The following is a 27576-nucleotide window of genomic DNA, read 5'->3' on the forward strand; positions in this document are numbered from 1 at the left end:
ACATGTTGTGTGTGAAAATGCTGTATCTGAAGCTCTGCACCCGGTTTGGAAATAGAGATTGTTTCTGTTGAAAATGGCTCGAATTCCCCTGGCAAGAGTGGGATGTTGATGTATCCTGAGAACGATGTCAAATAGTTTCTGACGGTCTCTGATTTTAGCAAAGAAGATTTCTCACTAGTTTTTTCTTAAAAAAAAAAAAAAAAAAGGAGTAGCAAGGCAAAGGTGGGCATACCATTAGTAAGAACGTAGGAAATCTTTAAAGAGGATCATTGTGCGCCTGGGTGGCTCAGTCGGTTAAGCCTCCAACTTCACCTCGGGTCCTGATCTCACAGTTCAAGCCCCACGTCAGGCTCTGTGTTGACAGCTCCGATTCTGTATCTCCCTCTCTCTCTGCTCCTCCCTGCTCACACGCTGTCTCTCTCTCTCAAAAATAAAGATTAAAAAATTAAAAAAAAAAACTGTGAAATTTCACAACTGCAATATGTATGACCAATTGGGGAGAAATATTTGCTGTTAGCTTTGCAGCAGGCTCTATCCGTGTCATCGGAGTCTGGTTAATGGCAGAGCTGACTTCGCTTTCTCAAACGAGATAATACATACAAAGCGCGGAGAAGAGTGCCTGGCACACTGCCTGTTGCTATGGAATCTGATTTTCCTGTGGCTCTGGGATTTTAGTGGTTCAATGTATGTCGAGAGACGATAGCAGGAGGCTTCCTTTCTCCTTCGCTTACGAGAGCAGAGTCAGTGCTGTAAAACCGAGGAACTAAACTGCACGCGAGTTACTCAAGAAAACCCCACTCCCCGAGGCTGTGCCGCACCGACCAGACCAGGACAGTATACCGAACGTTCTCCCAGACAAGTCCGGCTCCCCAGCGGCCACGCCCAGACCCCGCCCAGTTAGGGTCACGTGGACGTCTGCAGACCCGCCCCCCCCTCCCCCCCCCCCCCCCCGCCGAGTCCGCGCAGCCGCAGACGTGGCTGGGAAATGTTTGCGGAGAAAGAGCGGGTCCTGTGGAGCCGAGAGCTGCTCAGGCGTAGTTCCTTTGGGACCGGGACCCGGTAGTCGGTGCCCCTGGCTCGGGACTGGTGGGTCAGGTCCCGCAGGCCCCGAAGTTTCGCAGGGCCTTGCCCTTTCGGAAGGGGCGGGGAGTCGCCTTTTCACCTGCGCCAGCTGTGGCCCTCGAGACGGGCGGGGTCGGGGTTCGGCACGCCCACCCCCCCCCGGGCCCGGATCTGCGCGGTGTCTTCGAGGGGCTCGGTCTCCCGGGTGAGGCGGCCTCCGGGCCTCGGAGCCCGGCGCTGGCGGCCCTGGTGGTCCCACGCGCGGCCTGGGGGTCCCGCAGGGAGGAGCGGAGGGGACTCGCCCCCCCCCCCCGAGCCATTGAGGGAGCAGAGCTGCGGTAGCGCCGGGAGGCAGCCTGCGAGAGGCCCCGGCGGGAGAGGTGAGACCTCGGCCGGGCGGGGTGTGGGGGTGAGGTGGGCCCGGGACGTGGGGACACAGCTGTCCTGTCGCTTCCCTGGGGACTCAGCACGAGGGGAGGAGCTCTTCGCGAAGGTGGGGAGACAGGTGGGATCTGTGTGGAGCCCCGAGCAAAGCCCCTCCGGTGTCGCTCCCCGGGACCCCTCCTCCCACGCCGGCCTTTTATCCTTCGCGGTTCCAGGAAGAAGGCCTGGTTTGATCAGTTTCACAGTCACCGTACCGCAGGGGGGCGTGCCGATCTAACAGCTGTACGGACAGGTGCAGCCACCAGCACCGGCAGGATGCTCGCCACACACCTGCCTTTATCGTGGTCACCCCTGCCCCCACTGCTGCCTTTATCGTAGTCACCCCTGCCCCCCACTGCTAACCGCCGGTAGCCGCAGACCGTGCCCCATCTCTCTCCTTTTGTCTTTTCCAGAACGTCCTAGAGATGGAATCTGACTCTGTATAACCTCCTGGGGCTGGCTTCTGTCACTCAGCACCAGGCCTTGGAGACTCATTTGTCTTGTGTGAGTTCCGTATCGCTCAGTAATATTCCACTAAATAGACGGTAGTTTGTTTGTTTTTCATCTGCTTACCTGTTAAAGAACATTTAGATTGTTTCCCGGTTTTGGTAATTATGAATCATGCTGCTCTAAATGTTCAGGTACAGGTTTTTCTGTGAACATAAGTTTTCATTCAGCCTGGTTTTGAAAAGCAAACCGGTCTGAATTTGAATGCTGGTTTGAGATTTATTGATTGTGCGGTGACCTGAGACCAGTTACTTAACTTTTTTGAGTAACTTTATCAGGGAGTTGCTGTGAGGTTAAATGACCCAGCGTATCCGTGGTTCTCCACTTTTTCAGACTCAGCAGGCCCTTTTTTATCACAAGTATTGTGGAATGCCCTCATTTCTATCCTGAAATGAAATTTATGAAATGGGTAAAACTAACGTACATAATTCTTAAGGCTATATAATGCCCTAACTTTAGAATAAAGGAGAAAGAAAAAGGAACACACTGCAACTCAGGCCCCCCCCCAAAAAAACAAAACAAACAAAAAACAAACAAACAAAAAAAACCTGACCGAATCTTAGTAAAAACTCAGAACAAAGTACCTTGATTTCGATGGTAGTTGCCTTTATAGAAAAATCATTGAAAACAAAGTAATCACTGAAAACAGAAACAAAACTCTGTGGTTGTGTGTAAGGAAGATTTCAGTTCTGGCCTCCTCAAACCTTGAACCGCTCTATTTTCTTCACAGATGGCAAGGAAAATACAGTCTCTCGGCTGAGAACCCTTTCACCCTCCTGAAACCAACATAAATCTGCCCAGATCTGTGTCATCACATTCTTCATCCCTCCCATGTTAGTAGAGGGCTGTCTGCCCTTCTGTCTGCGCCTTGGATCCCATCCATCCTACATTTCCAAGACCTTTAATTTTCCCTTCTCCCTCTTCATAGTTTATACACCTTTGCAACTGTACCCTTCCTATTTTTTGCCCAGCTTTGAGGTGTATTTTACATACAATTATCTTCATCAATTTTATTTGAATGGTTTGAGTTTTAACAATTGTTTATGGTTGTGAAACATCTACCAAATCAAGATCTAGAACTGTATTGTCCCGGTTGAAGAACCCCCTAGCCATAGGTAGCTATTTAAAGTTAAATTAATTAAAATGAAATGAAATTAAGCGCTCACCTCCTTACTTGTACTAGCCATATTTCAAATCCTTATGGCCACTGCTGTATTTGACAGCCCAGGGACAGAAAGTTTTCCTCATTTCCGAAGTTATTTTGGACAGTTCTACTCAGTGCTTCTATAGCTATAGCTCACAAATTTTGATTTGTTATGTATGTTATCATTATGTTCAAAATATTTTCTTACATTTCTTATAACTTGATAAGAAGATAAATAAAGGGGATGCTGGGTGGCACAGTCTGTTAAGCACCTGACTCGTGATCTCCGCTCAGGTCATGATCTCGCAGTTTGCGAGTTCGATCCCCACATCGGGCTCTACGCTGATGGTGCGGAGCCTTCTTGGGATTCTCTCTCCTCCTCTCTGTCCCTCCCCTGCTTGTGCCTGCACATGCACTTGCTCTCTCTCTTGCCAAATAAATACACTTCTTAAAAAATTTAAAAAATAATAATTTCTTGAATAATTGATTTAGCACTGTTTAATTTCTAATTATATGGCGATTTTTCTGGATATCTTGTTGTGACTGGTTGCTAATTCCATTTTTCTCAGAGAATATATTGTGAATGATCTCAGTCTTCTTACATCTGAAAAATGCCTTTATTTTACTTTCATTTTTGAAAGGCATTTCCTCTGTATATACAACTCTAAGGTGACAGGTGTTTTCTCTTTGTAAGAACTTTAAAGAAGTTCCTCCATCGTCCTCTTGATCGCATGGTTTCTGACGTGTTGTCTGTGTTCTTCTGTATGCAATGTGTCTTTTTTTCTCTCTGGCTGATTTTTAAGATTTTCTCTTTATCACTAGTTTTGACTAAATTGATTATTACATGCATTGGTTTAGTTTTCACCGTGTTTCTGAGCTTAGAATTTGTTGAACTTCTTGGGTCTGCGGGTCTGTAGTTTTCATCAGATTTGTACAGTTTTCGGCCACTATTTCCTGACATACTTTTTCTGCCCCACTCCCCCAGTCTGTAGATTTCAAGTGCACAAATATTAGTCTGTTTAAATTTGCCCCCCACCTCACTGATACGCTGTTCATTCTTTTAAAAAAAATTTATTTATTTTTGGAATGTTTCTGTTGCTATCTGAAGTTCACTAACCTTTACTTTTGCAGTGTCTACTTTGCCATTGACCCATCAGTGCATTTTTCATCTTGATCATTAGTCTTTTATTTCTAGAAATTCTGTTTGAACCTTTTTTAAAATTTCCTCCACTGCTCTCTACTTATTTGGACACGTGGACTGTAGCTGTATTAATTGTAATTCTCACCTCTGTTCATTCAGATTAGTTTCATTTGACTGATTCTTTTTCATTGTGGGTTGTAATTTTATTCTTTTTTTTCCTCTAGTGATCTTTGTTTGGATGCCAAGCATTATAAATTTTTCTTTTTGAGTGCTAGGTAGTTTTGTGTTCCTAAAGGTATTTCTGAGCTTTTATCTGGGATACTTGGAAACAATTTGATCCTTCCACGTCTTGCTTTTAAGATTTGTTAAGTGGGATCGAAGCAGTTCTCAGCCTAGGGCTAATTTTTTCCTCATACTAAGACGACCGTTCTGTGGATTCAATGCAGTATTTCGTGTATCGTGCAGTTTCCTAGTTTGGCTGTCAAAATGGGCCCTGTGTGAGCTCTGTGCACCGTTACCTGTAATACTTTTAAATAGTTCTTTTCCTGGCCTTGAGTAGTTTCCTCGCACGCATATGGTGATGTACACCTTGCTATATACTCAAGGGGGGCCCTCTGAAGATCTCCAGAGTTCTCTCTACAAGTCTCTTTTCTCACTACTCTGTTCAGCAAACTCTGGCCACATAGGCCTCCCCAGACTCCGCACTCCCCCTGTTCAGTTCTTACATATGGATCCCCTAGCCCTATGCTACAGCCTGGAAACTCAGCAGGCAGGCAGTTGGAGAGATTAGTTATCTCTTGCTATATAACAAGTCACCCCCGACACTTTGCAGGCTTAAAACAACATGCGTTATTATCCCAGGGTCAGGAATGGAACATGGCTTAACTGGATCCTCTACTTCATGGTCTTTTGCAAGGCCTGCAATCAAGGCATCAGCGAGGTCTGGGATCTTATCCGAAGGCTCAAGCGGGGAAGGATTCACTTCCTAACTTACTTAAGTGGTTGTTGGCAGGATTCGGTTTGTTGAGTTCTTGGACCGAGGAACTTAGCTTCTTGTCGGCTCGTGGATGGAGGCCACCTTCGGTTCCGTGCCACACAGACCTCCAGTGTTTCAGCCTCTTCAGAGTCAGCAAGAGTCCACTACCAGGACGGAAATAACATTCTTTAGTAACCTCATCATTCCCTCAGTGTTGCAATATTTTATTGGTTGACGCGTGTTACTCAAGAGAAGGGAATTACACAAGGCTGGGAATGGGTCCCGGGTCATTGAGGGTCATCTCACAGGCTGCCTACCACACCAGGGCAGGGGTCACCGTTATTACTGGACGTCTGGTATCTTACCATTGTTTTATATATTTTGTCCTCTGTCGAAATCCATATTGTCACCTCCAGTTTTGTCATTGTTCATATATTTCTTGGTTGTTCCAGGCAGGAGGATAAACCTGCTTCTTGTTATTTCACCGTGGCTAGAAGTTCATTGTGGCTAGAAGGGCAAGTCTCAGCTCGGCTGCTGATTCCCATCTGTTTAAACCTACTGAGTATTGTTCTGGCCTGGCATCTGGTCTGTCCTAGTGAATGCCCCTGGGGACTTAAAGTGTGGATTCAGCAGTCCACACTTTAGTACAGTTGTGTACTAAATAGCAAACAGGTCAAGGTGTCTGGCAACGTCATTCAGATCTTCTGTGTCCTTACTGTTTTTTAAAGTGCATTTGGTCAATTGTTGAGAGATGGCTGTTGAACATTAAGAAACGTCCCTTTTCAGCTCTGACAATATTCTATCATGAAATCTGTTATTATCTGACAATATAGCCATCCAGCCTTCTTACAGTTTGCATAATAAATCTGTCTCTATCCATTTACCCTTGATCTATGACTTCACATAGGAAGTAATGTCTCTTGTAGAAAGTATATAGTTTGTCTTCTCTATCTTGATCTCTGCCTTTTAATCGGAGAGCTTAGAGGGGGATTAGACAGGCTTTTTTCTTTAAGAGCCAAATGGTAAATACTCCAGCCTTGGTGGGCCATTCACTCAACTCTGCCAATAAAGAGAAAGCCGCGGGGGGCGCCTGGGTGGCTCAGTCGGGTGGGTGGCCGACTTCGGCTCAGGTCATGATCTTGCGGTCTGTGAGTTCGAGCCCCGCGTTGGGCTCTGTGCTGACAGCTCAGAGCCTGGAGCCTGTTTCAGATTCTGTGTCTCCCTCTCTCTGACCCTCCCCTGTTCATGCTCTGTCTCTCTCTGTCTCAAAAATAAATAAACGTTAAAAAAAAAAAAAAAAAAAAAAAAAAGAGAAAGCCACGGTAGACGGTGTGTAAATGAATGGGTGCAGCTATGATCCAGTAAAACTTTATCTTCAGAAACCGGTATCGGCCAGATTGGCCCTCAGGCCATAATTTGTCAACCCCTGGTTTCGACTATTTGAATTTACTGTAATTACTGGTACGTTTGGGTTTGTCTCACCATTGTTCATCCCTTTGTTTTCCCCTGATTTTCCTTTTCTTCTGTTTTGTGGACCATTTAAATACTTTTAGATATTTGTTTTAAGTTTTCCTATTAGCTTTTTAGCTGTGCTAAAAAGGAGCTGTTCTCCTTTTCATTATTATTTTTAGCAGTTCCTCTAGGGATTACAATATACATCCTTAATTCTTCAGTCTTCTTAGCATTAACATTTCACTTCCCGCAAAAATGTGGAAACCTTACAACCACATAGGTCCAATTACCACACTCCATTCTTTTGTTCTAGCTGGCTCATGTATTACCTGTACATATGTTATGAATTGTACTAGGCAGTGTTATAATTTTTCCTTTACATAGTCGTATGTATGATAAAAAAATTAGATAAAAGCAAGCTCTTACATTTTAATTTACCCAGATATTTACCATTTCTAATACTTTAAATTTCTTTGTGGGGATCAGAATTTCCATCTGGTGTCATTTTCCTTCATCCTGAAGAACTTAATCGCTTCGGCAACAATCGGAAAAAAAAAAATCCAAAAGACACGCTTGGTCGTCTGTCAGTGTGCCTTGTCATGGTAAAGAGGCCCATCTCCCAGTCACGATAGCCAGAGACCCGGAAGTGCACCGTTACAGCCCCTTCTGTCTCGCCCGCGTGTCCAGCTTGTCACCACGCCCTGTCAACGTTGCCTCCTACGTTGCCAATGTGTATTGGCACATTGTGTCAATTGTGTATTGCCAATGTGTCCCTTCTTTCTGTCTCTGCTCACTTTCTCTAATCTGCGTTCTCATCTCGCCTAGATTTCTGCAGCATCCACACCAGTACTGTTTCGTGTCCATTCTGGCCTTTCCACCTCCCTACTCCCTGCCAGAGAGAGAGCCTTTCTAGCACCCAGATCTGCTTTTGTCATCTTCTGTCCCCTCCTCTGAGATGGCTTCTTCCTGTGTCAGGTTGAAGACTGTATGCTCTTGCCCGGGCTGTGACCTCCCAGAGCTGGCCTCTCCCCCTGCAGTGGCATTCTCCACCCACCCCCCACCCCCCGTTCTTTCATACACCTTATCTGCTCCGTGCACGCGGCCTTCTTCAGCGTCTCACCCTCACGTGTCCCCTGGAGTGATGCTGCCTTCGCACCAGCTGCTGCTTCCTCTGCTTGGGGCGCTTTTCTTTATCTTGTCGCCCCGGTGACTCCTACTGATCCCTCGGGATTTAGCCCAGCATCGTCTCTTCAAGTAAACCCCGCCGAAACCCCGACCAGGTCAGATCGCCTTATTAAAGACGCTCATGGCCTCACACGACTCTTCTCTATGACACCTGTCACAACTACAGTTACATATTTGTTTGTGTGACTATTTGGTTATTGTTTATCTCCTAGACACTCAGCTCTGTGCGATCAGGTACCATGTTTTGTTAAGCTCTGTATTGTCAGTATTGAGCACCGGGTTCAATAAATATTGGTTGAAAGAATAAAGGTTTATTCATTCAGTCATTTATTCCAAAACAGAGGTATCCGAAGCGAGCACCAAAAGCAGAGGTATCCTAAAAATACTTGGAAGGAGGAAGATAATCAGGAGGCATTATTATAATGGTAAAATGTGCAATTCTCTGTGACACCAGCTGGGTGTCCAGTTCAGTTCGGACCCTAATCAGAGCTAGCGAGGACCCCAGGGGGTACGTGCTCAGTCTCACAGGATGGCCCCCCCACTTCAGATGCCGGTGGCAAGTAGCGGGTCCCCGGATTGCCCACGACCCGTCTGACTTGGCTACAAGTCAGAGGGTCCCATGACCTCCCTCCTTGGATTAGATCATTTGCCAGGACAGCCCACAGGACCCAGGGAAACGCTTAGGTTGACCATTTAGTGGATTGTCAAGGATGCGATAAAGGTTACAGATGAACAGCCAGACGAAGAGATACCTGGGACAGGGTTCCCAAGGGTCTGTTCTGGTTTTTTTTCCGACTTTATGCTTTTTGCTTTTTAGGTTTTGGGGGTCCCGTTGCTGCATTCTCTTGGAGATGGTCTTGTCAACGGTGTCCAGTCTGCTAGTGAGTTCTTCGAAGGCACTCTTCGTTTCTGCTGGTTGTGTTTTAAATCTCTAGCATGTCTTTTTGGTTGTGCTTACACCGCCCATCTGCTCTTGCCTGCTGTCTACTTTCTCCATTCGACCATTTAGCTTATTAATTACAGTAGTTTTAAATTCCCAGTGTCAGAAGTCCAGCATGCCCGCCGTGTCTGCGTATTCTACGAGTTAGCTGTCTCTCCCCATCGTACTCAGTGCACTTACAAAGAGCGTCACTCCTTTTCTTTCAGGAGAGTCTGATTTCCTTAGCCTCCTTGTATCTATTGAGTTCGCTGTCCTTCACGAACCCACCTTCTCATGCTGTGCGTGACAGCACAGAGCTCCAGTTCACCTGATTTTCTGACTCCTCCGTGGGTTCCTTCAGTGGTTTCTGTTTGTGCCTCTTAATAACGGGTATCTGCGAAAAGTTGTTCTGCAGTGGTTGTTGTGGTTTACGGGCTGAAAATCCCTCTTAGCGTTTATGCAGTAGATGCTCTCAAACATGTACTGTTCCAAATATTAGGGTAATGGCTTTAACTCACCTTTAGCTTTAAGTAATTTCTAGGGCTTGGTTGCCAAAAAAGGACAACAACAAACAAACACGCACACACACACACCTGGCCGGACTTATCTTTAAAAACGGCTGTCATTGGGGCATTCTCATAAGAAAACCACCAGCATTTGTCCACTCACCAAGCATTCGTCAGGCATAGTCTGTGTGCCAAAAACCATCCCAGGAGTTGAGGGCTCGGAGGTTAAAGACTTTAGTCCGTGACCTCCAGAAGCTCAACGTCCAGTGAAAACACTGGTGGGTGCCGTGATGGAGTAGTGCGGACACAGCATGGGAGCAGTGGTGAAGAAGGGGCTCTGGGGCTGGCTTTAATCCTGGCTCTGCCACTTACTAGCTGTGCAGCCTTTGCACAAATGCCCTAAACTCTCTAAGCCAACATGACCAGTAGAAATATAATGCAAACCACATGTGTCATTTAAAAAATTTCCTAGTAGTCATGTTTAAGAAAAGTAATGAGAAACAAGTAGAATTAACTTTAAGGATATCTTTTTTTGAATCCCGTGTGTGTAAAACTTTTTAACACGTAATCAGTATACAAACTTATTAATGAGACATTTTCCTTTTTTTTTTTTTTTAATCTTCAAAATCTGGTGTGTATTTTACACAGAGTACAGCTCAGTTTGGCGTGGCCATGTTTCTGGTGTCCAGCAGCCACACGTGGCTAGAGGTCCGTGCACAGGGCTTTATGGGTTTATGCCCCTTCCCTCACTCGTAAAATGGAGACAAAAATAGCTTCTACCCATGGAGTTCCAGTAAAGGATAAGTGATTAAATACATGTAAAGTACTTAGAACAGTGATTGTTCAAAGCATAAATGCTTGTTAAATATTAGCTGTTATTATTTGTAGGAACAATTATTTTATGATGACAGAGGCTAAGAGAACATAGATAAGGAGCCTAGAACAGGTGACGTTAGAACTGAATCCTGAAGAATGAGCAGGAATCGGCATAGCAAACAGTAGGTGGCTCAAGGGCAGTTCTGGACAAAAGATCAAGTGCAGGGAGACGTGAGAGACTTGGTAAGTGCTAGGAAGTGGACACAGGGTGGCTGGAGCGTAGGGTGTGTGTGAGAGTGACAAATGGTGAGGCTGACTGGTGACGGGTCAGCTCACGAAGGACCTCCATCTCAAAAGTAGGAGAAGAACTTAAGTATTTGGAAAAAATTCACACCGTAAGTGGTATTGAGGACTGGAAAGAGGCCAGATGGGACGGCTTCCCTGATGTCACACAGATAGTCATAGAAAAGTGGGATTAAAGCTCTGGATTTTCTGTGTCTTTACCCATTATCCTCTGCTCCATCAGGCAGCTCCCTAGGGCAGCAGAGATTAAGATTCAACTCTGGAATTCTGGCTTATGTGTAACTTGAGGCAAGTGACTTCAGCACCCTGAACCTCCCTTAAAGTAAGATCCTGTTTTCCACCTCACGGGGTTTTTAGGAGAATTAACTATGTCAATATTGTGGGTCAGCTCGGAATAAATTCAATAACTGTTAGCTCCACAGCCAAAAGAGTCTTCCAAGTTTCTTTCCCCCCAAGACAAGAAACAGTAACCCTGGAGACACAAATATGTGCACATCACATAAGGGGTAAACAACAAAAGGCATGGCTTTTAGGTATTGAAATTAGAAGTTGAAACAGTACAGTAAATATTGTGGGAGATCCGGAAAATGGGAGTTAAGACTGTCATGGGGCTTATGTAATTTGAGTGGGGCTCTAAAATATGGTCAAGATTTAGGTGGGCAAAATCAGGAAGGAAAGAAAGACTTTGGGGGCAGGAGAAGGAATGATGGGTTACATGAGGAATGAACGTTGAATGTTGGGAATACAGTTAATAAGACCACTAATTCCTTGTGTTTAATGCTTGCCTGTGATATGCCGTGATCACTGAAAACAGATGTTTAAGTGAACAAATCTGCTTACTATCCCTTCTGGGGAACCTTACCAGCCCAAAGTAAAAGACTGCATAGGTGCTAACACTTGGGGGTCGTCTAATGAAACAGCCAAGTCCGTGCCCAGCAGTCCTGCGATGAAACCCATCATTTATCATGTGCTTACACACAAGCACTTAACTTTCAACCAGCACATCGGTAACTCGGTCTTAAGCGTGAACCCATAATTAAAGACTACTTCTAGACACGCTAACATAGAAGATGAAGGGTCATCTCTCTTGTTTGTCTTCTATTCATAGTGTTTCTTGTCTTTCTGTCCATGACTGAGAGTAAAAAAGAAATACGTTGTCCTTGGAAAGCCATGAGAATTATTTTTCATTGCAAAAGAGTAGATTTCTCCCTATTCAAACTTTCCTTTTCTTTCCCTCTTCTTACATTAAATGTAAGACAGTAATGTCAGTAGCAGTTATTCACCAAAGGGGAATTAGGTAAAAGTATTGTTTTGTGTAAGTCAAAAAAACAAATTTAAAAGAAATGTTTTTGTTGTTGTTGTTGTTGTTTTTAAGCTTTTCTTTTTTTTTTTAATTTTTTTTAACGTTTTATTTATTTTTGAGACAGAGAGAGACAGAGCATGAACGGGGGAGGGTCAGAGAGAGAGGGAGACACAGAATCGGAAGCAGGCTCCAGGCTCTGAGCCATCAGCCCAGAGCCCGACGCGTGGCTCGAACCCACGGACCGCGAGATCGTGACCTGAGCTGAAGTCGGCCGCTTAACCGACTGAGCCACCCAGGCGCCCCTTAAGCTTTTCTTTTTATGTACTCTCTGCACCCAACATCAGGCTCAAAAAGAAAAGTTTTTTTTTTTAATGTTTATTCATTTTTGAGAGAGAGATAGAGTGTGAGTGGGGGAGGGGCAGAGAGAGAGGGAGACACAGAATAGGAAGCAGGCTCCAGGCTCCCAGCCGTCAGCACAGAGCCCGACGCGGGGCTCGAACCCACGAATCGTGAAATCATGACCTGAGCTGAAGCCGGACACTTCACTGACGGAGCCACCCAGGCGCCCCAAAAGAAAAGGTTTTTTAAAGAGACATTTAAAGAGCTCTTAACGGGCTTTGGGATAATAGTTTCAATGCTGACTAAGTACTTTTCTCACAGAAGACTCCCTAGAAGCCATTTCTCTTTGATCACAGTTCTCCTTTCCTAATACCTCCTCATCTTCATGTTCTTCTTTTTTGTAATCTCTTCAGTTTAGGCTTTTCCTGAACCACCTTCTCACCTGACCGTGTTTGCTCCATTCCCTTCGGTCACTTTGATTTAGCTCCAACCCCTTCACACCACTAGCATTTCCTCCCCAGAGAGCAGGTAATATTTACACCGCCCTGTTGTGTGATCTCAGTGTTCACAGCTTCATGACCCCATTCCTCACAGAGCAGCTTCTTATATTCCAGCTTTGGACTTTCATGTCTTGCAGACGGCAAGTCTGCACCTGAAGCCGAGAAGTCAACACTACAGCAGCAGGACATTTTCAAAGAAATTCCATCCCGAGGAATAAACACGGAAGAACTTACAAAGATAAAGTCTGTATTGGGAGGTACCTGGAGACCCAGAGAACAGGTTAAGAATCAGCACATCTGGGACAAGACAAAGTCACCTGCATGGAAATTCCTGCCCAAGAAAGAGGTATAGAAGCTAATGAATTTGGAAAAGCTGTCACTGTACAAGCAATAGTTTCGGAGCGGTGTGTGCCTGCAGAACAGTGTGTTCGTGAACATGCTACACGTGGGAAAATCTTCCAACAAAACTCAGACTTAATTATACAAAGGGAGTGTGATGGAAAGAGACCTTGTGAATGTAGTGGATGCGGGAAAGCCTTAAGAGACCACACCACTCTTATTCAGCATGAAAGAACGCATACTGGAGAGCGACCCTACAGATGTAACGAATGCGGAAAGGGATTTAACCAGAGTTCCCACCTAACAAACCATCAGAAGACTCACACAGGGGAAAAGCCCTACAAATGCAATGAATGTGGGAAGGCCTTCAGTTATTGTTCAGTCCTTATTCAACATCAGAGAATTCATAGTGGGGAGAAACCTTATGAGTGCACTGAATGCGGTAAGACGTTTAGTCGTAGCACATACCTTACTCAGCATCAAAGAATTCACACTGGTGAGAAACCCTATAAATGTCTTGAATGTGGAAAGGCTTTTAGCCAGAGCACGCATCTTACTCTACATCAGAGAATTCATACTGGAGAGAAACCTTACGAATGCAGTGAATGTGGTAAAACCTTCAGTCAGAGTGCACATCTTACTCAACATCAAAGAATTCATACGGGAGAAAAGCCCTATGAATGTAATGACTGTGGAAAAGCCTTCAGTGATCACTCCGCTCTTATTCGACATCATATCATCCACACTGGGGAGAAACCTCATGAATGCAATGACTGTGGGAAAGCTTTCAGCTACTGCTCCGACCTGATTCAACACCAGAGAACACATACTGGAGAAAGACCATACAGGTGCAGTGAATGTGGGAATGCCTTTAGTGACTGTTCAGCCCTCATCCAGCATCAAAGAATTCACACTGGGGAGAAGCCCTATGAATGTAGTGAATGTGGGAAAGCCTTTGGTAACTACTCAGCTCTCACTCGCCATCAAAGAACTCATACTGGGGAGAAACCCTACGAATGTAAGGAATGTGGCAAAACCTTTAGCAGAAGCACATACCTTACTCAACATCAGAGGAGTCACACAGGAGATAAACCATATAAATGTCATGAGTGTGAGAAAACTTTTGCCCAGAGTTCGTTCCTTACGCAACACATGAGGGTTCACACTGGAGAAAAACCCTACAGGTGTAATGAATGTGGGAAAGCTTTCAGTGACCGCTCAGGGCATATCCAGCATCAGAGAACTCACACTGGTGAGAAGCCCTATGAATGTAATGATTGTGGGAAAGCTTTCAGTTTCTGCTCAGCCCTTATTCAACATAAGAGAATTCATACTGGAGAGAAGCCCTATAAATGCAGTGACTGCGGAAAAGCCTTTAGTGATAGGTCAGCACTTATTCAACATCAGAGAACTCACACTGGAGAGAAACCCTATAAGTGTAACGTATGTGGAAAAGCCTTCAGTCAGAGTACGAACCTCAGAAATCACCAGAAAACTCATTCTAGTGAAAAATCCTATAAATGTAGTGAATGTGGAAAAGCCTTTAGTTACTGCTCAGGCCTCATTCAACATCAAATCATTCATACTGGAGAGAAGCCTTATGCATGCAGTGAATGTGGCAGAGCCTTCAGCCGGGGGACGGACCTTAAAAAACATCAGAAGACTCATACTGAAGAGAAACTCTACAAATGTAATGAATGTGGAAAAGCCTTTAGCCAGAGCACGTATCTTACAAAACACCAGAAAATTCACAGTGCAGAGAAAGCAAATATACATACTGCCTGTAGGAAAACCGTTAAGCAAAACTCTTCTGTTCAACGTGAAAAATCTCACACTGGAGAGAAGTCCTCCGAACGCCTTGAGAGTCTGGCTTCTGTGGAGACCAGGCAAACAGAAGGATCTTGAAAACTGTCAACTAGAGTGGCCACATGGCTTAGTGGGAAGAGCGCATTTATGGGTTTTAGAGGTCCTGGGTTCTAATCTCAGCTCTATTACTAACTAAGTGCATTGCTTACTTGAGGGTAAGTCACTTTACCTCTTTAAGCCTTAATTTACTCACCTGAAAAATTTGAAGGTCTGACTAAATGATCTTTAAGATCCACATTTATTTTATTTATTACCAATGTAGGCTTTTACAGAGGTGATTCTTAAATTGTGACCTATTTATTCTACAACAGTTCTGATTTACATTGTGAGGATGTGGCCGTCATTATGGATTCAATAAAGATACGGCCTACACACTATTTATTACCATGGGTCCTCCAAAATTAAACATACTATGAATATTCAAGGAAATTAAGAGATAAAGTAATATGAATTCTGTTAATTGTTGCAGTAGGAAGGTTGGGATCTTTTCTTGATTAAGAATATGGTGTTGGATAAAACCTCAAAAAGAATGAATCAAATTATTGGTAAAGGCTGGGTTACCTAGAATCCACCCAAACTTAATGGTGCAATATAAATTTTTTCTATTAAGTTCAATTGGTTGCTATCATGTCCCAAGTGAAAAAGAACTGGAAAGCAGTTCTAAAGTCTTGAGCAGATTTCTAAGAACAGATGAAATTGGAAAGTGTATTTGCCATTTCCACCTAAATATGTAAAGGCCACGTGAATGAAAATGAATGTTGATCTAGGAAAGTCCGTTGGTCTCTGGTCTTTTTCCTGTGATTACAGAGACAATAGCCTGAAAATATGAAGATGTATTTCAGAAGCCTGTGATACTAAGTTGACCAGTTAATTTTTTTCCAGATTTTCTGTCATGCCTGTGCATTGTTTTATAATCAAAGAAACAATATTTAAAAGGAATTTGATAACTAAGCAAATTTAATGGTTTTGGAATAGGAGACTACTTTAGCAAATTATGCAATGGATTTAAAAACTCTGAGCACAAGTTTAAGACTGTCATAAAGCTGTTTTGTGGCATTTTTGTTGTTGCTTTCTCAGCCTGTTTCCCCCTGCAGCAAACATCGCTTTCCCACTCTGACCATGTGCTAACTGCACTTAGTATACCCTTCTTGTTTACCTTTCTCAGCCCTGTCTCTTTCAAGCTTCATCTTATGGCCTGGCACACACACAGTGTCGGGTGGTGGTGGTGATGATGGTGATGATGATGGTGATGACGATGGTGATGATGGGGTGATGATGGTGATGGTGGTGATGGTGATGGTGATGATGGTGGTGATGGTGATGATGATGGTGATGGTGGTGGTGATGGTATGATGATGGTGGTGATGACAGTGATGATGGTGACGATGCTGGTGATGATGGTGGTGATGGTGATGATGATGGTGATGACAGTGATGCTGGTGATGATGGTGATCAGCACTCATCTCTTTTTTCTTTGCATTTCTGTAACATTTATTCACATGGACTTTTTAGTACCTAGTGGTTCCTTGATGCTCAGTAGGAATATGGAAAGTAGGTTCTATACCTTAGTTTTAAACCTTCACAGAAACTAAGTCAAAGTAGAAATATAGTAGATGTTCAGTAATCTTCATTGATTGAGGAAGGGAAGATGCTGTTTACCACTGACTAAAGAAGGGCGGGTACCATGGGAGCACTGATGGAGGGATGGCGGGCCCTGTGGGAGCACTCACTGAGGAAAGGTCGATGCTGTGGGAGCACAGAAGGAGAGAGGGCGGGCCCTGTGGGAGCACTGACTGAGGGAGGATGGATGCCATGGGAGCATTGACAGAGGGAGGGTGGTGCTGTGGGAGCACTCACGGAAGGAAGGATGAAGGGCACCATGGGAGCATTGTCAGAGGGAAGGCAGATACTGTGGGACCATTGAGAGAGGGAGGGTGGTCACCCTGGGAGCACTGACGGAGGGAGGGCAGCCACCGTGCGAGCCCTAATGGAGGGAGGGTGGATGCTGTGGGAGCACTGACGGAGGGAGGGAGGGTGCTGTAGGGGCGCTGACTGAGGGAGGGCAGTGCTCGGGAGCACCACAGGAGGGAAGCAGGTGCCGTGACTCAGGAAAGGAAGGTGCTGTTTACCGTTGACTGAGGAAGCATGCGTTATATGTGTTATACCTAGATGATTTCCTTTATCAACCCCTTAGCAACCAGGTTTGGCTCGGTATTCAGAGAGTTTGCATTTGTTAGGATTAGGGGTGTCTCTCATAACAGACCCAGACCAGTGGTGGCACACAGATTATGCACATGAGCACGGGGGCTCCCTGGGCATGGGAACTCCAAGATGGCAGGAACACAGGCTTTCAGTCCCGTTGCCCCATCATCCTCGCTGTGTGCCTTGGCCTTGACATCCAGGCATCTTCTCCCTCTTCAAGACGGCAGAAGTGAAAGGACATCTCTCTCCCACTAGGAGTGTGACCTAATCTGGAAGTTTTGTGCATTATATTACTTATATCCCATTGACCGTAAATGGGCCATAGTGATATGGGAACAAAGGCAGGAGGAAATGGCAGGTAAAATCAACTTTCCTTAGAACCTGCAGCCCTTTGACAAATACTCAGGCAAAGACAGAGTACAACATTCCTCCAGGAGCTCCTACTGTCTTAATGCTAATGATTTGCTAGAGGGGAAGACAACCTTGGCTTGAGGATAGCTGGCTCTCCTGCATCCTGTGTCTTCTGTAGGTATGAAAGTCCCGCTGGAAACCTCCCCGTGACTTTACCTCCCCCAACCCCGTAGTATATAATCGTCTCTGCTCATGGTCCTGGGACAGTTCTTCCTGCCCACATGTCCTGTCCCCGAGCTTTAATAAAACCACCTTTTTGCCCTGAGGACACCTCAAGAATTCTCTCTTGGCCGTGGGCTCTGGACCCCAGCACCACTCCCAAACCCCACCGCTGTGACCTCATGTCCTGCAGAAGGAGAAGGAGCAAAGTCATGTGTCGTTGTAAAGGGGAGAATGGTAATAAACAGCCAGCTGTGATCTCAGAGTGGTTGTGCTCCTTGTCGCTGACATTGCAGTAGAAACGCCCTGGCTTCATAACGCAGGGCCCAGGAGTTCAGTCTGGAGGGCAGGCTGGCAGGTGGTCCCCTAGGGCCGCTGGGGAACAGGGGAAGCAGGGAGACCGGTCTGCACAGGCCAGGCGCTCTCAGGAGGGGCAGGCCGTGCTCCCCATCCGCAAGGGGAAATTCAGCTGATTTCTAAATGCGTTAACGTTTACTATAAGGCCTTTCTCGCCACGCGATGCGCCCAGAGCTGAGCACCAAGCCAAGTACAGGCACCCCCAAAGCAGGCACGTGACCAAGGATATCTCAAACGGGTTTCAAGCCGGGTGAAGGTCTGTGTTGGCGTGTGCTCGTGCGCTCTTTGCACAAGTCTGTCCGAGAAACTGGAGCACTGGTTTTCCTCCAGCCTATCTGGAAACCAAAGCGATACGGCCGAAAGAGACCCAAAATCCAGCTGAGCGGAGCCCTCCACAGCAAGGGAGGAAAAGGCCAAGGCGGGGGGGCAGGGGAGGGGAGATGCGGTTTCACCCAAGACCCCCACCTCCGGGGAGCAGACACAAACCAGGAGGGACCTTGAGGGCGGGGGTTTCTCCCTGAGCAGGGAGGGGTGTGTGTCCCACCGCAGGCACCCCTGAACCTGGGGACCTGTGCTGGGGCGGGGACACCCCTAGAACATCTGGCTTGGGGAGCAAGAGGCGCTTCTCTCTGGGGGCCCCAGGGGCTCTGGGGCCTGAGATACCCTCGTTTTCAAGGTCCCCGGGCTGACTCTCTCCTCCAGAGCTGCCTGGATTCCTTGTAAGGGAGATCACTGCTAATCTCATGGTGGCTGCCGGAGGGGCAGGGAGCAGTTGGGACTATCTCCAGATGATGGAGGTGCTGGTGAGCACCGTCTCGCGACTTCAGGGGCACAGGGGAACACTGCCGCCCCGAGTGCGGGTCCCCAGCACCCCTGGCCTGCATCACCTGGGCTCCCGGGAGCCCCTCACTCAGCCCCGGGCCACGCTCCACGCGGGTGGAGGGAACCAAGTCAGAGAAGTGCTGTCTGATCTCACTTCATGTGCTTTCTAAAACACAAAGCAAATGAACACACAAAACAAAACTCACAGATACAGAAAGCAGACTGGTAGTTGTCGAGGGGAAGGGGAGGGGGCTGGAGGATGGGTGGAGGGCACCACTTGTATGGTGATAACTTCCTATTGTATACAAATACCAAGCTATTATGTGGTGCACCTGCTACTAATGTTATATGCCAATTTTTCTTCAATGAAAAAAAACCCCTCCCTCTAAAACCTCATGAAGGCACACAGCGTGGTGTCCATGCAAGGACGGACAGGTGGATCAATGGAACAAAAGAGGAGCACATTCTGTATTTAACAAATGGGATGCAGAGGAGTACGGAGAGGAAATTGTGCTGGCGTAATTACATATCTATATGAGAAAAATATACACCATACCTAAGAGCTAATTCCAGGTGCATTAATGCTGAAATGTAAAAGACAAAACTATAACGCATTTAGAAGAGAAGATAAAAAATACACACTGGGGACTTTTGGACAGGAATAAGGAATAAGACACAACAGCACTAAACATAGGAAAAGCGGGGGCTCCTGGGTGTCTCAGTCAGTTAAGCGTCCGACGTCAGCTCAGATCATGATCTCATAGTTCGTGGGTTGGAGCCCCTCGTCGGGCTCTGTGCTGACAGCTCGGAGCCTGGAGCCTGCTTCAAGTTCTGTGTCTCCCTCTCTCTCTCTGCCCCTCCCCCGCTCGCACTCCGTCTCTCCCTCAAAAATAATAAACATTAAAAAAATTAAAAAAAATAAACATAGGAAAAGTGGATTGACTTAACGAGATTAAATTTACAAATTATTTTAAGAATAAGTGAAATGAAGAATTTGTTCATCAAAAAGCACTACGAAAGAATGAACCAAACTCACAAAATGGGAGGGGATGTTTGTGACGTAAGTAACCTGCAGAGGACTAGCGTGAAAACTCAGAATTCAGAAAGAGCCTCTAGGACTATGAAGTCTGTGACTCCCAGAGAGAGAGGGAGCCAGGCAGATGTTTAGTCTGAGATGTCACCATTGTCCCTTCTGCCTCACTCAGAGATGAGCCACCAGGGCCCCCGGTCAAGGAGAGGGAATTTGGACCACTTTCTGCGGACCGGACAGACTGCCAAAGAATTTGTGCACATACTTTAAAACAACTACAGCAATCAACCTTATTAGAAAATTAAGAAAAGGCAAATTAATCCTGCAATTAGATGCTACTGATCTTCCACCAGAATTGCTAAAATTAAAAAGACAAGAAATACTAATTATTGGCAAGGATGTGAAGTAATAGCTTCGATCACTACTATTCAGAGTCTAAACTGACACACATACCGTGGGAGACAGCTGGACTTCTGTCAGTTGAAGATACACATACCGCATTATCCTAGATGTTTCCCCTGGAGAAACACGTGCACACATACAGCAGGAGATGTGTATCCGAATTTTCCCAGTAGTGTTGTTTGTAGAGCCACAATTGGAAACAACCCGAGTGGACATTTGCACCAACGCCAATAAACAGTGTCAAACACTATTCAGCAGCTGACAACAGATCAGAGCTACAGGGAAGGATACAGATGAACCTTACAAACATAATACTGTGAAAGGAAGACACGAAGGAAACATTTAGTACAATTATACTTATGTAAGTTTCAAAAGGAGACAAAATTAACATATGTGCACGTGGTGAAATGTATTAAGAATGTAACTACGCAGTTACTGTAATGCCGACAGTTTCCAAAATGTAGTTTGAAGTATCAAAAGCAAGGCCCATGGCACGCCTGGGTGGCTCAGTGGGTTGAGTGTCCAACTTCGACTCAGGTCATGATCTCGCGGTTCATGAGTTTGAGCCCCGAGTCGGGTTCACAGCTGTCAGCGTGGAGCCCCCTTTGGATCCTCTGTTCCTCCCTCCCCCGCCCCTCTTCCACTCACGCGCTCTCTCTCTCTCTCTCTTTCAAAAATAAAAAATCAGCGGCTCAGGAGTCAGGGTTTATTCCTTGGTGACCTAAGGGTTTGGAAAGGGGGAGAACTAATGACCACAGAGACGACGTGTGCAGACAGGAAGTCTCAGGTGTGAAGTCCCACCGCAAGCTGTGGCTCCTGCACGAGCACCGACCAGCGCGGTCAGGCCACATGATTAGACAGAAGACCCACGGTCGGCAACTCAGGTTGAGACCCACGACCAGGAGCCATGTAAGCAGAGCCTAGAACACTCTACCTAGGAAAAGACCATCCGTGTCCTCTTTCGGTCTTAAACTCTTGAAATGTGTTCACACGTCCTCCTGCAGGAAGCTTGTTTACTGCGTGCTTCCTATGTGGCTGGTAGGCCATTCGTTCAACACGCACTTAACGGATTCTTAAGGTGTAGCCGCAGAGGACATGCGTTCCTCTGGACCCCGGGACGACGGCTGTCAACAAAATGGGCAAAAGTCTCTGTCCCGTGGAATTCGCATGCTAATGGGAAATTCAGACAAATGAGTGAAAAAGTATGTAGTATATGCACTTATAAAAAATAAAGCAGGGGGGCGCCTGGGTGGCTCAGTCGGTTAAGCGGCATGATCTCGCGGTCCGTGAGTTCGAGCCCCGCGTCGGGCTCTGTGCTGACAGCCCAGAGCCTGGAGCCTGTTTCAGATTCTGTGTCTCCCTCTCTCTGACCCTCCCTCATTCATGCTCTGTCTCTCTCTGTCTCAAAAATAAATAAATGTTAAAAAAAATTAAAAAAAAATAAAGCAGGAAGATGATGGGGACAACTTTTAAAAAGTGGTTTGAGGGGCGCCTGGGTGGCTCAGTCTATTGAGCGTCTGACTTAGGCTCAGATCATGATCTCATAGTTTGTGGGTTTGAGCCCCGCGTCGGGCTCTGTGCTGACAGCTCAGAGCCTGGAGCCCGCTTCGGATTCTGTGTCTCCCTCTCTCTGCTCCTTTCCTGCTCATGCTCTGTCCCTCTCTGTCTCTCAAAAAATGAATAAACGTTAAAAAAAATTTTTTAAAAAGTGGTTTGAAATTTTACGTATGTTGAGCAGGTAAGATTTCACTGAGCAAGTGCTATTTGAGCAAAGGCCTGAAGGACAGGAGGAAACGAGTTGGGCGCATCTTTGGGAAGAAAGGGCTTTCGGGGCAGAGCACACAGCAAGGGCGAAGGCCTGAGCCCGGAGCAGGCGTGGTTCGTGCCAGTCTGAGCACCAGCAGGAGGCGCTGTGGCTGGAGAAGACGGGGAGGGGAGGGAGGTCACTAGAAGCAGCTGGGCTTTTATCCGAATGAGAGGGGAGCCCCTGGAGAGTTCTGCCCTCATTCTGTGTAGACAGGAAGAAGGCAAGGAAAATTGAAACAGGAGACCAGTGACGAGTCTGTTGCACAAATCTCGGCGGCAGGCAAGGGAAGACGGGCGTCCCGGTGGGACAGCACCGCACAGACGGGTTACAGTTGGGGAAGACGGGTGAGGAGCCAGACTGGGGAGGGGGGTGGGGGCAGGAGTCCAGTTTCGGACGGCGGCAAGTGTAAAATACCTGTGCAGGAAGCGGTTGCATCTGTGAAGCTGGAGTTAGAAGGCAGAGTCCGAGATGAAAAGAGGCATTTGCACATACGCGGCCTTTGAGGGCTGGGCCCCCGAACATGGCCATGCCCCGGGAAGGGACAAACCAGGGACTGATACCACATCGTGTAACAAGTGCTGTTAATAACACGGAAATAACCCCAGGAATCCTGGGTGTATTCCGGGAGCTGCAAAGCCAGTCTTGAGGCGTCGGCAAAAGCTTCCAGAAGGAGGTAATGGGTGGCGTCCGAACTGAGACCCAAAGCACAAGCAGGGGCTGGCAAATGGGGAAAGGGGAAGGAGTTCTAGGGTGACCGCGCCTGCAAAGCGGAGAAGCAAGGGAGGACGTGAGACAACAGGGAGGTCACTGTCCCCGTGCGCTCCAGCCTCGCTGTCACACTCTCCTGCTGAAGGACTGGGTCTCTTCCACGATTTCTTTGGGGGGGGGGGGCGATGAGGGGGAGGAGGGGGGTAACGAATTCCACATGCTCGTCCGTTACATCTCCCACTAAGGCAGGTGCAAATAGAACACAACCCACAGCGGGTGTTTTTAACACAGATTTGGGGTCGCAGGAAATAACATCAGATTTCAATGCTTATACCTGTCTTTGGTTCCTAGAAGCGTATGGTAGGAAGATCAAGAAAGACCAAATGCAAAATGACAGTATTGGGATAAAGTTCCATGGGAGACATGAAGTGGAAATAACGAATTCAAGGGGATAAAGGATCCAAGTAAACTCTTCCACGGAAGATTAAAGAAGGGGTCTCTCTCTCACAAGGGATATCGCTAAGTATATTTTTAATCTTTATTTAATTATCTGTGAGAGAGACAGCACAAGCAAGGAGTGGCAGAGAGCAAGAGAGAGAATCCAAAGCAGGCCCCGCTGCCAGCACGGAACCCCTTGCGGGGCTTGAACATACATCCTGTGAGATCAGGACCTGACCTCAACTCTGCCACTTAACCAACTGAGCCGCTCAGGTGCCCGGAGGCATGTGGCTAAGTATTAAGTTACCTTTTAGATTTCTTTGATACAAGTCACAACACCCTTTGGAAGAATTTAAACATGTGAAGAAAAATGTTACATGTCCACTGAAAAAAATGTAACAGGGAATACTAAATTGCCAACATTCTTTCAGGGGTTAAGAACACCAGCCCAGGGTACAAAGTAGGGCCATTCACAGTCACCACGACATTTCTCTTCCTTTTTAATGACTCATTTTTCTCTTACACCAAGAATAAAAAATTGGCAGATGTTCCCAAATTTTTCGGATTCTTACCATCGTTCTCCCCTGGTTGCTTTTACACATTTCTTCTCTTGTTCTTTGTTAGTTATTTATATTTTTATTGTTTCTTTGTTCCTCTTTGTATCCTTTTTGGTTATTTCTCGGTGCCCCGTAAATAAGGGGTTAAAGATTTCACTAAGCATTCCATAAATATTTACTGGAAACAATCGGTTGCTTTTGTTCATCTTCCCCTTCTACAACTGTACTCAAATAAGGATTGTTTTCTGGATGTATATTCCTTCTCTGTTGTTTTCTAGATGTACATTCCTTCTCTACCTACAGAAAACATAAACAAGTGCTGAGTGAACTGACTATAGAGATTAAACGCCTGTTCAGCTGCCTTTCCTGAATGCAAGAATGAATCGACCACACTGTTGAGCTGAAGTAGTTTTAATCTTATTTATGCATCTGGAGAGAGATGTGCTCCAAGAGCCTGGGTAGCTCAGTTGGCAGAGCATCAGACTTTTAATCTGAGGGTCCAGGGTTCAAGTCCCTGTCCAGGCAGTATGGCCCTTGTTTTCCCTAGGGGTCTGAAGGTTCTTCAGGTTTTTGTCCTTTAGAGAAGGTTAAGTTTGGGTTCAAGTTGGACGACTTTTACCTGTCCCAAGTAAAACCTTACCCAGTAGCCAAGTTTGCTATTTATTCTATTCCAAGCAGAAGACAACTTTAGCACTTTTTAATAGATTTCCCAGGAACACAGTACAAAATGTTCAAAAGTCCATGGAGTGTAAGAAAACTATCCTCTAGACTTGGGTGTTTTAGAAAAGGAACTGGAAACCATATTTACGGAGTAAGGTGTTCACCGTGTCAAAACCCAAGACCTTCAGATTTTCTGTCCTTTGTGCTCACAACTGAGCCCCTTGGCAGGTGAGGAGAGTCTCTGCCAAACCCCCCTGACGTCACTTTGTTGTTGTTGTTGTTGTTGTTGTTGTTGTTGTTGTTGTTTTTAAGTAGGCTTCACACTCAGCACGGAGCCCAACACGGGGCTTGGGACTCACGACCCCGAGATCAAGACCTGAGCTGAGCTCAAGAGCCAGGTGCTTAACTGACTGAGTCACCCAGGCTCCCATGTCACATTCTAATGATAAACAAAAACGGTGTGGAGTTACTCGTCCGATACTGCAGTATGGTCTTAGGTGACATACTTATCCGACCCAGAAACACCAGGACACTTTGCATTTTGCAAAAGTGCATTTTGTTCATTTCTACAATTTTGGCAAAGTGCGGGTTGATGGTGCTGTTGATTGCTCAGTGGCTTATATTTTTCTCCAGAAATACACATTTCCCCCTCCCTCTCTGCCTACAGATTGTACTTCCCATTCCACTTGAAGATGTTATGATGGTTCCATAGGAAATCCTAAGGAAACTAAAAACAAACACAAACGTCCTAGAACTAATAAGTATGTTCAGCAAAGTCACAGAATACAAGATCAGAATACAAAAAATCCATCGTATTTCTATACATTAGCAAGAAGCATGTGGGCACCAGAACTAAAATACAGTACCATTTAAATGGTACTAAAAAAATAACTTAGCTTCAAATCTACCTGGATATGTACATGCGGAAAAACACAAAACTACCAAAGGCTGTTGAAACAAATCAAAGACCTAAATAAATGGAGAAATATTCTGTGTTCATTTGATTGGAAGACCCAAAGACGTCAAGTCTTGTCAAAGTTAGATACAGGTTTAACAGGATTCCTACCAAAATCCGGGTGGGTTTTTTGTAGACATGAACACGACTATTCTACAATGTATATGGCAAGGCAAATGAGTTAGAATAACTAAAACAATTCTGAGGAAAAGAGAAATAAAGTGGAAGAAATCAATCTTCTTATTTCAAGACTTATCTTACAGCCACGGTAATAGAGACCGTACATCATTGGCAGACAGACGTGTACGTCAGAGAAACAGTAGAGAACCCACAGATCGCCACATACAAGTACAGCTAAGTGATTTTTGACAAAAGTGCAAAAGGAATTTAGAAGAGGAAGGAAAGTCTTGGTCTTCTCAAAAAAAATGGTGGTGAACGAATTTGATATCCATAGGCAAAAAAGCACAAACCTCAACCTAAACCTCACACCTTATTAAAAAAGTAATTGGAAATGATAAGTAAAATACAAGGGGCGCCTGGGTGGCTCAGTCGGTTGAGTGTCTGACCTGGGCTCAGGTCATGATCTCGTGGTTTGTGGGTTCGAGCCCTGCAATGGGCTCTGTGCTAACAGCTTGGAGCCTGGAGCCTGCTTCGGATTCTGTCTCCCTCTCTCTGCCCCTCCCCCGCCCCGGCACTCTGTTTCTCTCTGTCTCAAAAACAAATAAAAAAAAAAAACATAAAAGTATAAAACTTTTAGAAAAAAATAAAATCTGGAGGACCTCGGGCTTGCAGAGTTTTAGACATGACACCAAAAACACATCCATAAAAGACAAATGTGACGAATTGAATTTCATCAAATTAAAAGCTTTTGCTCTGGAAAGGACCCTCTTAAGAGGATAAACAGGCGAGTTACAGTTGGGAGAAAATATTTGCAAACCACTTATCTGGCAAAAGACCCATATCTAGACTATGTGAAGAATTCTCAAAACCCAACATTAAAACAACAACCAACCTGGATGCCTGGCTGGCTCAGTGGATAGAGCATCTGACACTTGATCCCAGGGACTTGAGTTCAAGCCCCATGCTGGGTGTGGAGCCTACTTAAGAAATAAATGAATGAATGAATGAATGAATGAATGAAGGTGGGCACAAGACACGAAGAGACATTTTACCAAAGAGGATATACAAATGGCCCGGGAAACGATGTTCAATATCACCAGTCATTTAGGAAATGTGAGTTCAGACCATGATGAGGTGTCACCGCAGACCCCTCAGAAGAGTTACAATTACACAGTTTAGTTGTGTGACCCTGCTTAAGACTGGCCAGGGCGCACAGAAACCGCACAGACTGTCACCCATGGCTGATGGGAAAGGAAAGTGGTGCAGCCGCTCTGGAAAGCAGTTTGGTCGTCTCTTTCAAAAAGCTACACACAACACTGTATGCAATCCAGCAATTCCACTCCTGGGCAGTTATCCCAGGACAACGAGAACTTACGTCCACACAAAACCCCTACATTCTTACTCAGAGCAGCTTTGTTTGTAATAGCCCAAACTTGGAAACAACCCAAATGTTTCCCAGTAGGTGGTTGGGTAAACACACTGTGGTCCATCTATTCTATGGAATACAACTCAGCAGTAAAAACAAACAAACAAACAAACAAACAAACAAACAAACAGCTCTTCGAGGTATTCACAGAAAACGGAGGGCAGGCTGAATCTCTCCAAAGCCTTTGGATTCATGGGTCCTGCCATTTGAACAAAGGCCGGGAGCAAATCCTATAGAGATCAGAAGTACGAATTCTCCAGGTAGAGGGGACCATCAGAACAATATGTTGGATACGGTAAAACAGAGAAAAACCCCAGCGGAATATGCCCTAAGAGGCAAGAATGCTTCCACAGATGAGGGGACAGAAACCGCCTCTCAAATGTAGGACAGAGGTGGGAAAGCTGACTCAGAGAGGACAGTGTGGCCCGTGTAACATCCCTTCACCTGCCACAGGAACACACATACAGGGAGGCATCTGGAGTGTAGACCCTGACAAAGTTCACTTGTTTACTGTGTAATACCAAACGGAAAAGCTGCTGGAACCAGAACCTTTTCCCTAACTCTTTGACTACTGGTCCCCTCCAATATGAAAAGGGCACTGTCTTCCACTCCTTTGTTTGACTCCAGGGGACAAAGCCATTTTTTATTACCATTATACAGGTGACAGTGTTTTTCAATGTACCATGTGTCTCAGAAGTGTAGAAGTGTAAAATCAACAGCGAAGAAAAGGCCAAGACTGGT

General features: G+C 45.7%; 1 protein-coding gene and 1 non-coding gene across 5 annotated transcripts; both read left to right on the forward strand.

Moving 5' to 3' along the window:
• Nucleotides 1-988: 988 nt before the first annotated feature.
• On the forward strand, nucleotides 989-16045 carry LOC102958868 (zinc finger protein 883-like). 4 transcript variants are annotated; one of them, XM_015540645.2, is made up of 4 exons: nucleotides 989-1442; nucleotides 1899-1989; nucleotides 8708-8771; nucleotides 12714-16045. In XM_015540645.2, exon 4 carries the CDS (start codon nucleotides 12898-12900, stop codon nucleotides 14818-14820), a length of 1923 nt encoding a protein of 640 aa, XP_015396131.1. In that variant the 5' UTR covers nucleotides 989-1442; nucleotides 1899-1989; nucleotides 8708-8771; nucleotides 12714-12897; the 3' UTR covers nucleotides 14821-16045. The 4 variants fall into 4 exon arrangements, 3 of the variants coding, with proteins under 3 accessions (XP_015396131.1, XP_042841397.1, XP_042841398.1); XM_042985463.1 differs by lacking the exon at nucleotides 8708-8771 and adding an exon at nucleotides 9964-10023; XR_006217424.1 differs by lacking the exons at nucleotides 8708-8771; nucleotides 12714-16045 and adding an exon at nucleotides 2723-3450.
• Nucleotides 16046-24126: 8081 nt separating this feature from the next.
• On the forward strand, nucleotides 24127-24199 carry TRNAK-UUU. The gene has a single exon. It is a non-coding gene; the product is annotated as a tRNA-Lys (tRNA).
• The last annotated feature ends 3377 nt before the right edge of the window (nucleotides 24200-27576 follow it).

Source organism: Panthera tigris, chromosome B2 (assembly GCF_018350195.1).
Source record: "Panthera tigris isolate Pti1 chromosome B2, P.tigris_Pti1_mat1.1, whole genome shotgun sequence".
Classification (NCBI taxonomy): Eukaryota; Metazoa; Chordata; class Mammalia; order Carnivora; family Felidae; genus Panthera; species Panthera tigris.

Excerpts from the sequence above, each read along its gene's own strand:
- LOC102958868 (XM_015540645.2), top strand. The coding sequence starts at position 12,898 with ATGGAAATTCCTGCCCAAGAAAGAGGTATAGAAGCTAATGAATTTGGA.